General features: G+C 59.6%; 1 protein-coding gene across 1 annotated transcript; it reads left to right on the top strand.

The window, feature by feature from the left end:
* Positions 1 to 5,738: 5,738 nt before the first annotated feature.
* CLDN19 (claudin 19) lies at positions 5,739 to 11,705 on the top strand. Its single transcript, XM_059920190.1, has 5 exons — positions 5,739 to 6,221; positions 7,475 to 7,639; positions 7,748 to 7,832; positions 9,617 to 9,769; positions 10,499 to 11,705. Exons 1-5 carry the CDS (start codon positions 5,999 to 6,001, stop codon positions 10,545 to 10,547), a joined length of 675 nt encoding a protein of 224 aa, XP_059776173.1. The 5' UTR covers positions 5,739 to 5,998; the 3' UTR covers positions 10,548 to 11,705.
* Positions 11,706 to 13,023: the final 1,318 nt, after the last annotated feature.

The following is a 13,023-nucleotide window of genomic DNA, read 5'->3' as shown; positions in this document are numbered from 1 at the left end:
TCCCTCCTGGGCTTGAGGTGCAGTGGAGTCGTGAGTTGGGAACCTGCACCCTGAGAGCCCATTTATTCAATCAACCAGTGTTTATTTATTGAGCACCAGCTAAGTGCTGGTGCTGGGAATACGGTGTCAAACCAAACAAGCCCCAGTCCTCATAGAGCTTCTATTTTAGTAAGGGAGACAGGTAACAAACACATAAATGTGTGTGTGTGTAATCCTTTGAGGTAGAAAAGAAGGCAGGTCAGGCCCTGAGGAGAAGGCAACAGCAATGAGGCCGATGTGCCGACACAGAGCAGCCATCGAGGTCAGGGTCCCTGGGGCCTGGTCGGCCACTGAGAGCACCTGGGCTTTGACCCAGTGGGACAGGAGCCCTTGGAGGGTTTTGAGCAGGGGGGTGAGAGCATCTGACTTACATTTGAAAGGCCTCATACATTTGAAAGGCCTCAGTGAAGAATGTATGTGGAGAATGGGCTACAAGGGCAAGAACGGAGACAAGGAGAGCAGAACGGAGGCTGCTGCAAAGACCCCGGGTGGAGAGAGAGGTGTTGTGGATCGGGTGTTGCCAGCAAAGGCAGCGAAAAGGTCAGGTTCTGGGTCTCGTTAAAGTAGAGCTGACAGGAGTTGCAGATCAGTTGGATGGTATGAGGAGGAGCAACAAGAAGGATTCAGCCTAGGAAATTCCCTGGCGGTCCAGTGGTTAGGACTCCGCGCTTCCACTGCAGGGGGCACAGGTTCGATCCCTTCTTGGGGAACTACGATCCTGCATGCCAAGGGGCACGGCCAAAAATAAAAATAAAAAAATAAAAAAGAAGGATTCAGCCCAAGCAGTTGGGGAAGTGGAGCCACCCTTTCCCATGACGGGGCCGACTGCAGGTGAGATGGTTATGGGGCGTGGAAAGCAGGAGTCTGGTTTTGCATGTGTTATGCGCAAGTTCGAGGAGCCTGTGAGACAAAAGGTTTCTGAGTTCAGGGAGAGGTGGAGGTAGGAGCCAGAACTTTGGGGGTCCCCATCAGCCTTTGAGGGGTGTTCAAAGCCAGGAGACTAAGGTCAGTGTAGACAGAGGAAGAGTCAGAAGACTGGGCCGGGCTGCAGGCAACTGGGGCTCCGGAGGCAGTGGGGTCCAACAGAGGACACGAGGACCAGCCGTGAGCAGGGGAACCAAGAGGCCTAGTCCTGGAAGCCAGTGAGAGTGTTTCAGGAAGGAGGGGCTGAGCAGCGGTGTCTAATGCTGCTGAGAGGTTGAGCACGATAAGAACTGAGAACCCGCTTTTGGATTTGGTGACATGGAGATCAGGGAGAACTTTGGCAAGAGATGTTCCGGTCGACGAAAGACTGGAGTGAGTTCAAGTGAGAAGGGGAGGAGAATGAGTGGTGTTGGTGGGTATAGACAACTCTTCTCAGGAGTTTGGCTCTCCGTGGGGGGCAGGATGAGCTGGAGGGAGATGTGAAGTGAAGGAACGGTTGTTTTTCAAGCTGGGAGACAGTATGCTCATGGGAATGATCCCATAGGGACAGTCACTATTCCTTTAGTCATTGGTGATCCCGTGTCCTGTTTGGATGACCCACTCGTCGTATGAAGAGAGGACCACGTTAATGGAAAGAGCACGAGCTTCACCCACGTGCTGAGCTGGGCAAGACTCTCACTTCCACCACTTGCAGTTGTGTGACCTCTGAGTGTGTTTCCTCACCAGTAACATGAGATTACAGTCCTTTCCTCCCAGGATGGCTGAGAGTATCAATGAGGGAATACTCAGAGAGAGCCTGGCACAATGCTTAGCCCACAGGAGATACTCAACATTACAGAAAACTCCATCGGCCTGATTCTGGTCTTCCAGAAGTTTCCACATCAAGGCAGGTGACCTTCACAATTTCAAAGTATGCTAAACACAGAGACAGCAGACTATCTCAGTTTAGCTCATGAAAGGCCAAATGTTTTCAAGGGCAACAGAACTGGGATAAGTGAATATAATTATGGTGGGTGAGTCCTCCCAGCAGCAGGGGGTGATGGCGGGGTCCGGGCTGAGATGCTGTGATTGCTTGGCCCGTTTGTAAAACACAGGCATGAGCAGGTCGGCCCTGGGGAAGTCTGCTTGAGGTGAAGGGAGAGCAGCCATGGGAGCATTAGAGGGGACGGGAGGCAACTCAGCAAACTCGGGGGAGATGTGGACGTGGAAGACGTCCATCTCTGGCACCCCAGGCAGCTGGCAGAGCTCTCAGCGGGGGTGTCAAAGAGAGCCAGTGCTCAGGGTTGTTTGGGGAAGAGAAGAGGGCACTACCAGACAGCCACGTGTGCTGCAGAGATGCCCTCACCCTGGGTTAGGCGTGGGACACAAAAATGGGGCCAGTGGTAGGGCTGGGAGATGCTTTCAGTCCTCAGGAAGGAGGCAAACGAACAACGCACCAAGTGCTGTGAAAGGAAATATGCAAAGAGCATTACAGATCCCAGATCAGAGCACCTGACCCTGCCGGGGCAGGCAGGACACTGGGGTGGCCACACCGCTGGCTGCACTGCTTTCTAGCTGTGCCACCTGGACAAGTCCTCTCCATTCCGAGCCTGGGATTCCGTGGGAAAGTCACACTCAGAGTTGGGGGGAGTTTGACCAGCACCACCTCCTGAGCCTCCAACGTTTCAGGTGGTGGCCGCAGAGAATGTGCTGGACGAGAACCGAGTCGGACCCTCCTGACTGGCAGTGGGAAAGGACCAGGGAGGGGGCTCCAGGGTTTCTCTGGGAGGGATGCAGAAACAGTTCATCCTCACACCCATCAGTCAGTGGTCAGCAGAGATCCATCTACAAAGCACCCGCCCTGCCAGGCACTGCCAGGCAGGAAGGGGCAGCGGGTCGTCAGCCACCAGCAGTCGCCCGCACCCAGGGTGCGGGCACAAGGGGGAGACGGCGCAGGAGGCAGTCTTTTTGGAACGGAGCTTTCATTAGCCACATTTCTTCAGGCATATTATGTTTTCCAAAAGCACTTCTCGCCCATCTGGATTCTTGTGAACTCCCTCATGACCCAGACAGATGAATGCTTTTATCCCTATTTTTCAGTTTGGGAACCAGGGCCAGAGAAGCTAAGGGACTTGCCTAGCATCACACAGCTTTTCAGTGGCAGAGGTAAAGCTACAACCCTAAGCTTCTCGTAATGTAAGTGAAAGCATCTTTTAAACAGTGAAGCGTGACACCCCAGGGCGGTTTCTAGTTAGCTCTTAATGGAGGCTGGGGTGGGTCCTGAGCCTCCCTGCTCTCCCCGCATGCCTGGGAGTCGCTGGACTGCAGGGGGGCACTGGGGTGGTCGGAGTCCTGATGGAGAAGCTACACAGGGTTAGGGAACTCTACTCCAGGAGCGGGATCTGAATTCCAAAGGGCTTTGGAACATTGGTGAGGGAAGGCCATCAGGGCAGGAGGGGATGTTTTGGTAGAACAGACTCAAGACCTCAAATAACAGAAGGGATAAACAGAAGAGCTTCTGTATAACAGATTCACTTTGCTGTACACCTGAAACTAACACAACATTGTAAATCAACTACACTCCAATAAAAAATTTTTTTTTTTTAAAGGAAGCACTTCCGAGGGAGATGTGAGCCTCATTCTGGACCATAAAGTGGCTCCGGGTCCTCGGTGTGGGGGAGGGCCCTGGGGGTGCCCAGGGTGGAGGAGTGAGCAGGCCCTGGGGGCAGCAGTGTGACCCTAAGAGGCTAGCTTCCCCTCTTTGGCTCTCAGCTCGTCAGTTGAGGGGCTGACGAGTCCCTCAACGGAGGGGCTTGCAGTCCCCGGTCTCCAGGGCTGTGTGGCTCTGGCACTCTGTTTCTGTGCGGCCTTGAAGATCCCGAGGCTCAGAGACCTGACTCAGGTGCTCCTCAGGACCAGAATGACCCGTGTATCCTCCTTACAGAGAGAGCCCTGCGGAAGGCTGGGAGAGGGACACCCGGCCTCCGGGAATCACTGTGCTGGGCGGCAGCCCCCTGCGCGCACCTCACACTCGCCCAGACATTGGGCAGCTCCCTCGGTGACTCCGTGAAGCCGACGTCGCCTTCAGAGGTGAGGGCGAGGCTCCACAGCCAGCTCAGCCTCGCCCCTCCCAGTGCTCCTGAGAAGGGCGGGGTGTGGGGTGGACAGATCTGATAGGAAAGCCCCCCAGCCCCTAGCTTCCTAGCTTGGGGTAGGTCACCTCTCTCAGCCTCGGCTCCTTATCCGTGAAGGGACGCCCATCATGAGGGGGGGCTGCCTTGAGGATTAGACGGTTAAACGCGTAGAAATGGAGCTCCCTGCGGCCCCGGAGTCTCCACTCTGGGCTCCGGCTGTGTCCTCTGCTCGTCCCCATCGCACAGTCTCTCACCGTCCGTGGTAGAGGAATCCGAATTCGGGACTGGCTTCTGTACCACGGATCCAGGCCCCGCTAGCTTTGGGGGACGCGCAGGCCGCCCCAGGAAGCAGGTCTGCGTGTGCACAGATCCACTCGGGCCTCCCCAGCACGGAGGGCCGGGGCGAGGGGGGTGCGGTGGGGAGGGAAGGGGAGCAGAGTCGGGAACCGCAGGCCCGCCCAGCAGAGCCCACCGCCCCCTCGAGGGCAGGCCCCTCCCCCAGCTGGCCGCCGCGGGGCCGCGGGCCATACCAGGGCCCACGCGCGGGCGGGCGCACAGGGCAGCATTGTCTGCAGCGCCGGGCACCCTCTCGTTTGCATAGCCACGTGAAGAATGCGAGGGAGGGAGCGGGCGGGGCTGTCCCTGCGGAGGGGGTCTGGGTCGGGGGTGCAAGGAGGCCAGGGTCTGCGGCGGGACCCTGCCTTCCCCCAGTGCAGTCCGGCAAAGGGCGCGTGGGCTGCTGGGGTTGGAGGGGGCGCCGGGGGGCTGGCGGGAGCGGGGTTGTGACATTCCCCTGTACCCACGCCTGGCGAGCCGAACTGAACGTGAGGGGATTGCTAATGAGGTCGAGGAGAGTTAAACATTCCCCTGCTCCAGGGGGCTGAGCTGGGACGGGAGAGAGGAGGGGAGGTGGGGCGCTAGGAGGGGGCAGCCTGAACCCCGGGAATGTGCAGAGGCCACTGCTCCCCACCAGGCTGTTCTGGAGCGGGGGGCTCAGGGGCCTGTGCCTCAGGCCCCAGCAGGAGCTGCTAAGCCAGCCAGCAAGGGGATTAAAGGGGCTGAACAGTCTGCCTTCCTTCAGGCTGATCCCTGAAGGTTGGTGCTGTCTCCCACCTCCCTGCCAGGCTCCTTGCTGGCTGGTGGCCAGCCCTGTCCCAGCCTTCATGGGGTCCCTCTTCTGCCCCCCTCAGATCTCAAACAGATCCCATGCTGAGTCTGGCCTCCGCTGTTTTTGATACACATGGGCCCCAGGTACCAAGGACCCCCACTCCCCAACACCCCTCCCCAACCCAGTCTCTCCATAGCTGACCTCAGAACCCGCTGCAAAAAGTTCTCCCCAGTGTCTAACCCTAGTCTTACCTCCTGCAAATTGGAATTCCATTTTCTTTCTGTCCTGTGGTCAGAGGACAGAAAACCTCAAGGGTCACATCAGCAGTGCAAGGGCAAAGTCCATCATCTCAGGGCTGGTGTTTGGGATAAGAATTAGGAGAATTTTAGGGCACTCGTATCAGGCTCCTAAAGGGGTTTCCCTAGGGGAAAGACCCTGAGGGCCAGCCGGGGGTCACTCCTCCCAGCCCCTCCCTTCTCTATCCCTGGGGAGGGGCACCACCTTGGCCACGCCCCACGCCCCACCCCCCGGGGGCTGGGCAGGAGCTTTGCTGGGGACCTTGCCCTGGCTTAGGTGGCGGCTGTGGGCGGGCCCCTGGCCTTTCCAGCTCGGGCCTCCCCCAGCATTCTAGAGCCTGCAGCCACTGCTTTTGCTGCTGCCACTGCAGGGCTGTCACCTCTCCTTCTCAGCCTCTGACCACCTGCTGCACCCCACCCCCAACCCAGCTGCTCCTGTCACCTGGCCATGACCTCGGCCCCCGCAGGGACCCTGGCCCAGCCCTGAGCCCTGGAACCCCCATCCCCTCCCCTGGGCCATGGCCAACGCAGGCCTTCAGCTCCTGGGCTACTTCCTGGCCCTGGGTGGCTGGGTGGGCATCATCGCCAGCACAGCGCTCCCGCAGTGGAAGCAGTCCTCCTACGCAGGCGACGCCATCATCACCGCCGTGGGCCTCTACGAAGGGCTCTGGATGTCCTGCGCCTCCCAGAGCACCGGTCAGGTGCAGTGCAAGCTCTATGACTCGCTGCTTGCCCTGGAAGGTAGGCCTCATGCCCGCTGGGATGGGGAGGTGGGATATGGGGCCGAGAGGTCCGGAGCAAGCTTTCCCACGGTCTGCCGTCTGCACTGGGCTGCCCTCTCCAGCCCCTGCCCCCACCCCCACCCCCCCCGTGCACTCATGAAGATCCAGGCCAGCCTGCTGCCCTGCTGGGGGCAGGGGCTCTAGGTTCCAGCAGCCATGGGTCCACATGCCAGCTCTGCCAAGGTAACCTTGAAGGAGTCACTGACCCTCTCTGTCCTCATCTGGAAAGGGGACTAGGACTTTCACAGGACTCTGGGAGGGTCAGAGGAGATGAGTGCCCGGCACTCAGAGGCCCTAAGTCAAGACCCTTCCCTCCATTTCTCTCCATACTCTGCAGACACACTGTGCGCACACACCTACCTGCCAGTCCCTCCATGTAGACAAGTATGCCGGCACTCAGGTGCACCTACCCACACGCACAGACACAGCCACACACGTGTACATGCACGTCCACACCCAGGCGCTTGGGCACATGGGTGGCTCTCCTCCCCCTGGGGTGTAGGGGTTGAGCCTGACAAGCTGGCTTGTAAACAGGCACCACTGCAGCTCTACCCCTGGCTGGGGGCCGACCCGCCCGCCCTCCGCCCCGGGGCCGCACGGGCCTGAGCTGGGCTGCTGTCACATGGCCCCCGCCACTCTGGACCAGGCAGGTCATCTAGCCTCCCTCAGGGACCCAGATCCCCGGGACTGACCCCGGCAGCAGGCATACAGCTACCATGGGTGACTCAAAGGGCGCAGGGGAAGGTAACTAGAGTCGGAATGGACAATGGGCGAGGCATCCCTGTCCAAGGGCCAACCTGGGCTGAGCTGGGCCTCAGACACTGTAGCTCCTCCTTCTGCTGAATCTGAAAGGCCTGAGGAGAAGCTGCCCCCCGCTGTCTGGGAGGGGTGGGCCCCAAAGGGAGGCGCCTGGCCAGAAAGCAGCTGATGGGAGAACTCATACCACCCTGTCACCACACACTACCTGGAAGAACCTGCGAGGGAGAGCGAACGGTGGGGTTAAACGGTGAGGCTCAGCCTCCGCACTCTGCCCTCACACCCTGTAGTCACCTGAGCCCCCAGGATCCCCTCACACCTGCCGCAGGTAGTAGCCCAGGAGGAGCGTCCTGCTCTAGCTCCAGCCCCTCCCATCTTGGGCTCCTCCCACCCGCCCACTTCTCCCGCCCCCCCCCCCCCCCCCCCCCCCCGCTCAGTCCCTCCCGCCCCATCCAGGTCATATCCAGTCAGCGCGAGCCCTGATGGTGGTGGCCGTGCTCCTGGGCTTCGTGGCCATGGTCCTCAGTGTCGTCGGTATGAAGTGCACCCGGGTCGGAGATAGCAACCCCATCGCCAAGGGCCGAGTGGCCATCGCTGGGGGTGCCCTCTTCCTCCTGGCGGGTGAGTGCCCGGCTCCTCCTCCAGCCTCTTGACCGTGGCAGGTAGCCCCATCCCGGGGGGCCCTCTGGAGGCCAGAGCAGAGCTGAGACCCCCCCGCCCTGTCCTTAGGCCTCTGCACGTTGACGGCCGTCTCGTGGTATGCCACACTGGTGACCCAGGAGTTCTTCAACCCCAGCACACCCGTCAATGCCAGGTGAGCCCCAGGGCATGGCTTGGGCCGGGGAACAGGCTGGGCCTCCCACTCCACCCCCTCTGGGACCACTGGCCTTTGTCCAGCAGGGCACTTGGAGGGGGAAACAGGGGACGGACGAGCCCCAGGTGCTGTCACTGAGAAGCTCTCTGGAGTGCGGAGCAGCTGTGGCTGGGCCCTGAACGCCACCCCAGGAGCTAAATGCCCTGGCTCTGGATTTAAATCCCAGCTCTGCATGGGCTGGCTGTGTGACTGGCAAGTTCCTTAACCTTTCTGTGCCTGGTTTCCTCCCCTGTAAAAGGCAGCTAGGACCGAGGACGGAGCTCAGTGTGGTTGTGAGGGTTCTGTGAGATGGTGCAGGTAAGGGACTTAGCACAGTGCCTGGGCTGTTATTTCTGTAGGAGGCACAGTGACTTTGGGCCGGAGAGATGAGGCTGGAAAAGTCCTAAGGGCAGATGGCAGAGGGCCTTGCAGCCATAGGAAGGTTTTTTCCCGTGTCCTGGTGTGGAAGGCAGGACAGTCCCTCTGGCTGTGGTGTGCAGAATGGTGGGGAGGGAGCAAGGCCAGTAAGGTGCTGATGCAAAGGTCTGGAGCATAGGGCTTGGGGTTGGGGGCTAGCAGTGGAGAGTAGGCCCAGAGATATTTAGGAGCTAGAGTGGTCAGGACTTGTAAGGCCAGGGTATGGGGGCCGAATAGGGGGCCCTGTGAAGGGCCTGGACCCTCCCTTACCTCTCAGCTCTGCGGGGAGCAGAGAATGGGATAGTCTCAACCCCAAACATCCCAACAGGCCTTGGGCCCTGGGGTGGAGGGAGAATGAGAAAAGAGATGCCTGGGTTGTTGCAGTCAGGAGGGCTCCCTGAAGGAGGCAGCAGAGTGGAGAGGGGGAGGAAATGAAGACTTCAGGAGTGAGGTTCATTCCCTGGGGCTGGCAGCTCTAGCCATGAAAACCTGCCAAGCAAGAGGTAGCTCTGCTCAGAGATGCCATGCTGGCGCTTGCTCCTGTCCCTTCAACACTCCACAAGGCTGCCTGAGTTGCAGGCCCTGTGCTGGGCCCTGGGGACATTGATGAATCCGGTGCTGTCTGCCCTCAAGTTGCTCCCCAGGGAGCCAGACAAACGAGGAACTGATCAGCCACCCAGTGAGAGTCAGCGCCAGGCGGCGAGCGGAGCTGGGGTCAGGGGAAGCCTTCGGAGAAGGTGGCATCTGAACTGGGCCCTGGAGGCGGAGCACAGGAGGCGAGACGCTCCGGCAGGGGGCGCCTCGTGCAAAGGCACAGAGGTGGGGAGACCCGGGCGCTGCAGAGGGGGCGCCGGGCTGGCCCGCTGGGATTGTGGGTGGAGAGGCCGAAGTGCCAGGTGGAGCCGGCGGAGGAGTGTGGCCTTCTCCAGAGGGCGGCGGGAGCCCAGCGGCGAGTTCCGTGGGCCAGACCGTGACCGAGAGAGGTGGCAGGACTGCCCCTCTCCTCCTCTCCCCGACGGGCCTGGCGGGCCCCGCCGCGCCCCCTCATCTGGCCGGAGGAGGAAAGGGGCTCGAGGTTGCGCGGAGCAGCCCAGCCTGAGCTGGGTCGCCCCGGGTGGTGTTGATGTGCTGCGGCAGGGGCGGGAGGAAGGGTGAACGCTCATCCCAACTTACCAGGCGAGCCCGAGGAGGCTTGTGAGGCCCCAGCCTCAGCTCCCCACGTCCAGCCCGCCCTCTGCTCTGCCAGGGCGGAGGCCGGGGGCCCCCGGGCGAGGACGGGGCGGGGCGGGGGCGCAGGCACACCTGATGGCGTCCTCCACCCCTTGCAGGTACGAGTTTGGTCCAGCCCTGTTTCTGGGCTGGGCCGCCGCCGGCCTGGCCATGCTGGGCGGCTCCTTCCTCTGCTGCACGTGCCAGGAGCCCGAGAGATCCAACAGCAGCCCGCAGCCCTACCGGCCCGGCCCCTCGGCGGCTGCCCGAGAGTATGTCTGAGCCCCGAGTAGCATCCGCCGGCCCCTGCAGCACCCCGGGCGGGGCCAGGAGGGCGCAGGGTGTCCCCCCAGCTCGGTTAGGCTCTGAGCAACTTGTCCCCAACCCAGGCACCCACCCTGCGCTCTGAGACTCAGACCCAGACACTCAGAGAGAGGTGGGAGGCAGGCCCCAGCCCTCAGGCGCACACGCACGGCCAATGCAGGTGCAGGTACGGGCACAGACCTGTCCACACCCCAGCCAGCTGCAGTCCCTTTCACGACCACTTATTTTACTCACTGACAGGCTATGTGAGTGTCTTCTCTGTGCTGGGCCTCGAGGACACAGCAGTAGAGAGAAGCTGGGTGCCCAGTGCCCTGGGGTGACCAGACCCCATCGCCTCCCCCGGCCCATGGGCTCCTCACAGCAACCCCACGAAGGAGGCAGTGCCGGGGGACAAATGTCCCCGATTTACACACGAGGAAACAGGTTCAGAGAGACCAGGAGGCCTGGCCCCGCTGCCTCTGAATTCAGGTCTCGCAGTATGCCTAGCGCTGCATGGACACCCACACAGATGGCTAAGCCAGGCCATGTCACCCCTGCCCCGGAAATGGGCCCCGGCGGGGCTGCTGTGAGCTGCACTGGCCAGTCCCCGGGTCCGCGCCTGAACCCCATAGCCCCTGCCACCCCCCACTGCCTGCTGCTCCCCTCGCTAACCAGCTCTCCTCTCTTTTGACTTTCAGACCAGTTGTTAAATTGTCTGCCTCCACCAAGGGCCCCCTGGGTGTGTAGTGTCCAGGTTCCCCAGCCTGGCTCTGTCCCCCTGCCACACCTAGACCGGGTGCTTGGTGTCTTTTGGAAAGAAAAGTGAACATCCAGCCCTGAGTGTGGTGTCATTTGATCTGTCCCTGGTATGATGAGGGTGGGGCCTGGCACAGAGAGGTCAGAGCTGGTCCCTGGGGTCCTTGGGCACAAAGAGAGGGAGACAGACCCAGTGTGGGTTACACAGCACATCCAAGCTGATCAGGAACCTCCCTACCTGTCCTTGGGTTGGCACCAGGACCTCCTTGATTGGAGACCCCCAGTCAAGGGAAAATTAACCCAGATCAGCCCCTGCCCTCATGCTCAGGCCTCTTCCATCCCAGACATCCTCCCGGGACCCTGAGTCTCTCTCTGGCCTCTGCCCTCTGTCTCTCCTGACTGGAAAGAGCTGACCACAGCTCTTGGAAAGAACTGTCCCTTGCCTTCCCCCGCCCTCCTCAGCCAGCTCTGTCCTGGCTTCCTCCACCACCTGTCCTGGGACATCTTCCACCAAGTCACCAGATCCTAAGGACACAGCTCAGCCTTGTCCCCTGACGTGCCTCTGAGAGGTGAAGTCAGACAAAATGACTATCACGCATACACTCTCCAGGAGAAGGTAGGGGTGGGAGGGGAGAAGCAGATGGCAGAGCTGCTGTGGGATCATCCACAGGCGCCCCAGCGTGGCAGCGGCTGCACGTACACAGGGGCGCCTCAGGGGCTGGAGGGGGTGGGCAATCTGAGCCCAAGTGGGGTCACCAGAGCCCTGCCCCCCGAACTATGAACGAGAACTACAGAAGAGTGTCTCTGGGTGCCTGACGCTATAACGCAGCGGTTCTTGGCTCTGGGTGCGCACATTCGAGTCCCCTGGGGAGCTGATGCCCAGCTCACCCCCCACCCCAGGCGTCCCAACCTAATGGGCCTGAGGTGGACCTGGGCATCTGAGGTCAGCAGCACTGAGAGCACTTCTCTGAGGCCTGAAGTTTGGGGCTGGGGGGGGCCACATTTCTTGCCCCTCTGAGGGGGTCTCATGTACAAGAAGAGGCAGGACAGACAAGAGGAAGCCCGTTTCCCTCTGCCTTTCCTGGGACCAGGCCGTTTCATGAGATCCCCACACCCTCTCAAGAAATAAACCCCTTTTGGCTGAAACAATTGTGCGTTTGATTTCTGTCACACACAGCCAGAAGAGCCCTGACTAATGCCAAATTTGGAACCTAGAAAGTGAGCGTCACAGTGAGGGCTCCTGTTCCAGGGGTCGCTGAGCAGGTGGGGTGTGGAGCCCAGAGGCTGGCCTCTGTCCCAGGCGGGGGATTCGGACGCCCTCACTATCTGGTCAGGAAGCGGTTGGCTGGGAAACCACGTGTCATCTCTTGCGGTTCAGGGACCACCAGAGGCTTGGGACTTGGTAGGAAAATGTCGGGATAGAGTGTGCTGGCTGCTTCAGGGATAGGCTGTGAGAGAGACAAGCTCTGGGCCAGCGGGCAGCATGAAGGCAGGGTGGAAACAAGCTTCCGTGTGATCCTTCGTGAAGAGAAGACTTTTGGAGCTATAGCCAGAGATTGGAGAGCTGGAGAGTCAGCTGACCACTCACAACCCAATCAGTACACTGATTAACATCGGAGTGGGGCCCTGGCAATGGGAGGATGCCTGGGAAAAGTTTAGAGTTTGCTGCTAGAAGAGTTTGGGAGGCCTGATCCCCTCCCCCCAACTCCCGGCCTCTCCTCTTTCAAATGTCTACACCACGGTCACCTTGGCTGCCAACCTGTGACAGGGCCAACTGTCCAGCTCTCCTGTTTCCTGTCCCAGCCTCAAGGCTAGAGGACTGAGAGGAGACCCAGGAAGGTGGGTCAAAGGACATGATCCTAAAGCTTGTCCTGTTGTTTATTAGCAGAGTTCCTCCAAGAATGAAATTGGCAAGCCATAAAAGACAGTTTGGGGAGGGATATACCTGTGCCCTCAGCCCCGAAGGAAAGCCCAGGTACCGTGGCAACAGGTGTTCGGCTAAGGGGCGTGAACTGGGAGCTGGAGTAGCTGACCAGTACACTCATCTATTGCCTGAACCTGAGAATATGGACAGGAACTGAGTATTAGATGATGTCAAGGAATTACGGTTAATTTTGGGTTATACGTATTGTTCATTTTATGTGATAACAACACTGTGGTTATTATTTTTTTAAGCCTTGTCTGTCAGAGGTGCACACTGAAACACTATAATGGCTGGATTTGCTTTAAAATACTCTAGGAATAGAAAGGTCAGGGGCAGGAGAAATTATAAAATAAGATTGGTAAATGCCAGTGGTACTTAGGGTTTCACTCCGCTCTTCTGTGCGTGTGTGTGAGCAAATGAAAAAAATCTAAAGGTTAAAAATACGTCTAAGTTTTACTGGTTGTATAATTTAGTATCCTCCCTCCTGACCACTGGAATAAAGGTGATGAATAGAGACTCTTGCTACTCAGAGCACAGTTCTCC

This window comes from Balaenoptera ricei, chromosome 1 (genome assembly GCF_028023285.1).
Source record: "Balaenoptera ricei isolate mBalRic1 chromosome 1, mBalRic1.hap2, whole genome shotgun sequence".
Classification (NCBI taxonomy): domain Eukaryota; kingdom Metazoa; phylum Chordata; class Mammalia; order Artiodactyla; family Balaenopteridae; genus Balaenoptera; species Balaenoptera ricei.
Note: the sequence above shows the minus strand (reverse complement) of the source record. Positions and strands in the feature narration are given on the sequence as shown.

What these genes read in the sequence shown, in the direction of transcription:
- CLDN19 (XM_059920190.1), top strand. Translation starts at nt 5,999, where the DNA reads ATGGCCAACGCAGGCCTTCAGCTCCTGGGCTACTTCCTGGCCCTGGGT. An exon ending in CTCGCTGCTTGCCCTGGAAG is followed by an intron (nt 6,222 to 7,474) that starts GTAGGCCTCATG and finishes CGCCCCATCCAG; the next exon opens with GTCATATCCAGTCAGCGCGA. An exon ending in CCCTCGGCGGCTGCCCGAGA is followed by an intron (nt 9,770 to 10,498) that starts GTATGTCTGAGC and finishes TTTGACTTTCAG; the next exon opens with ACCAGTTGTTAAATTGTCTG.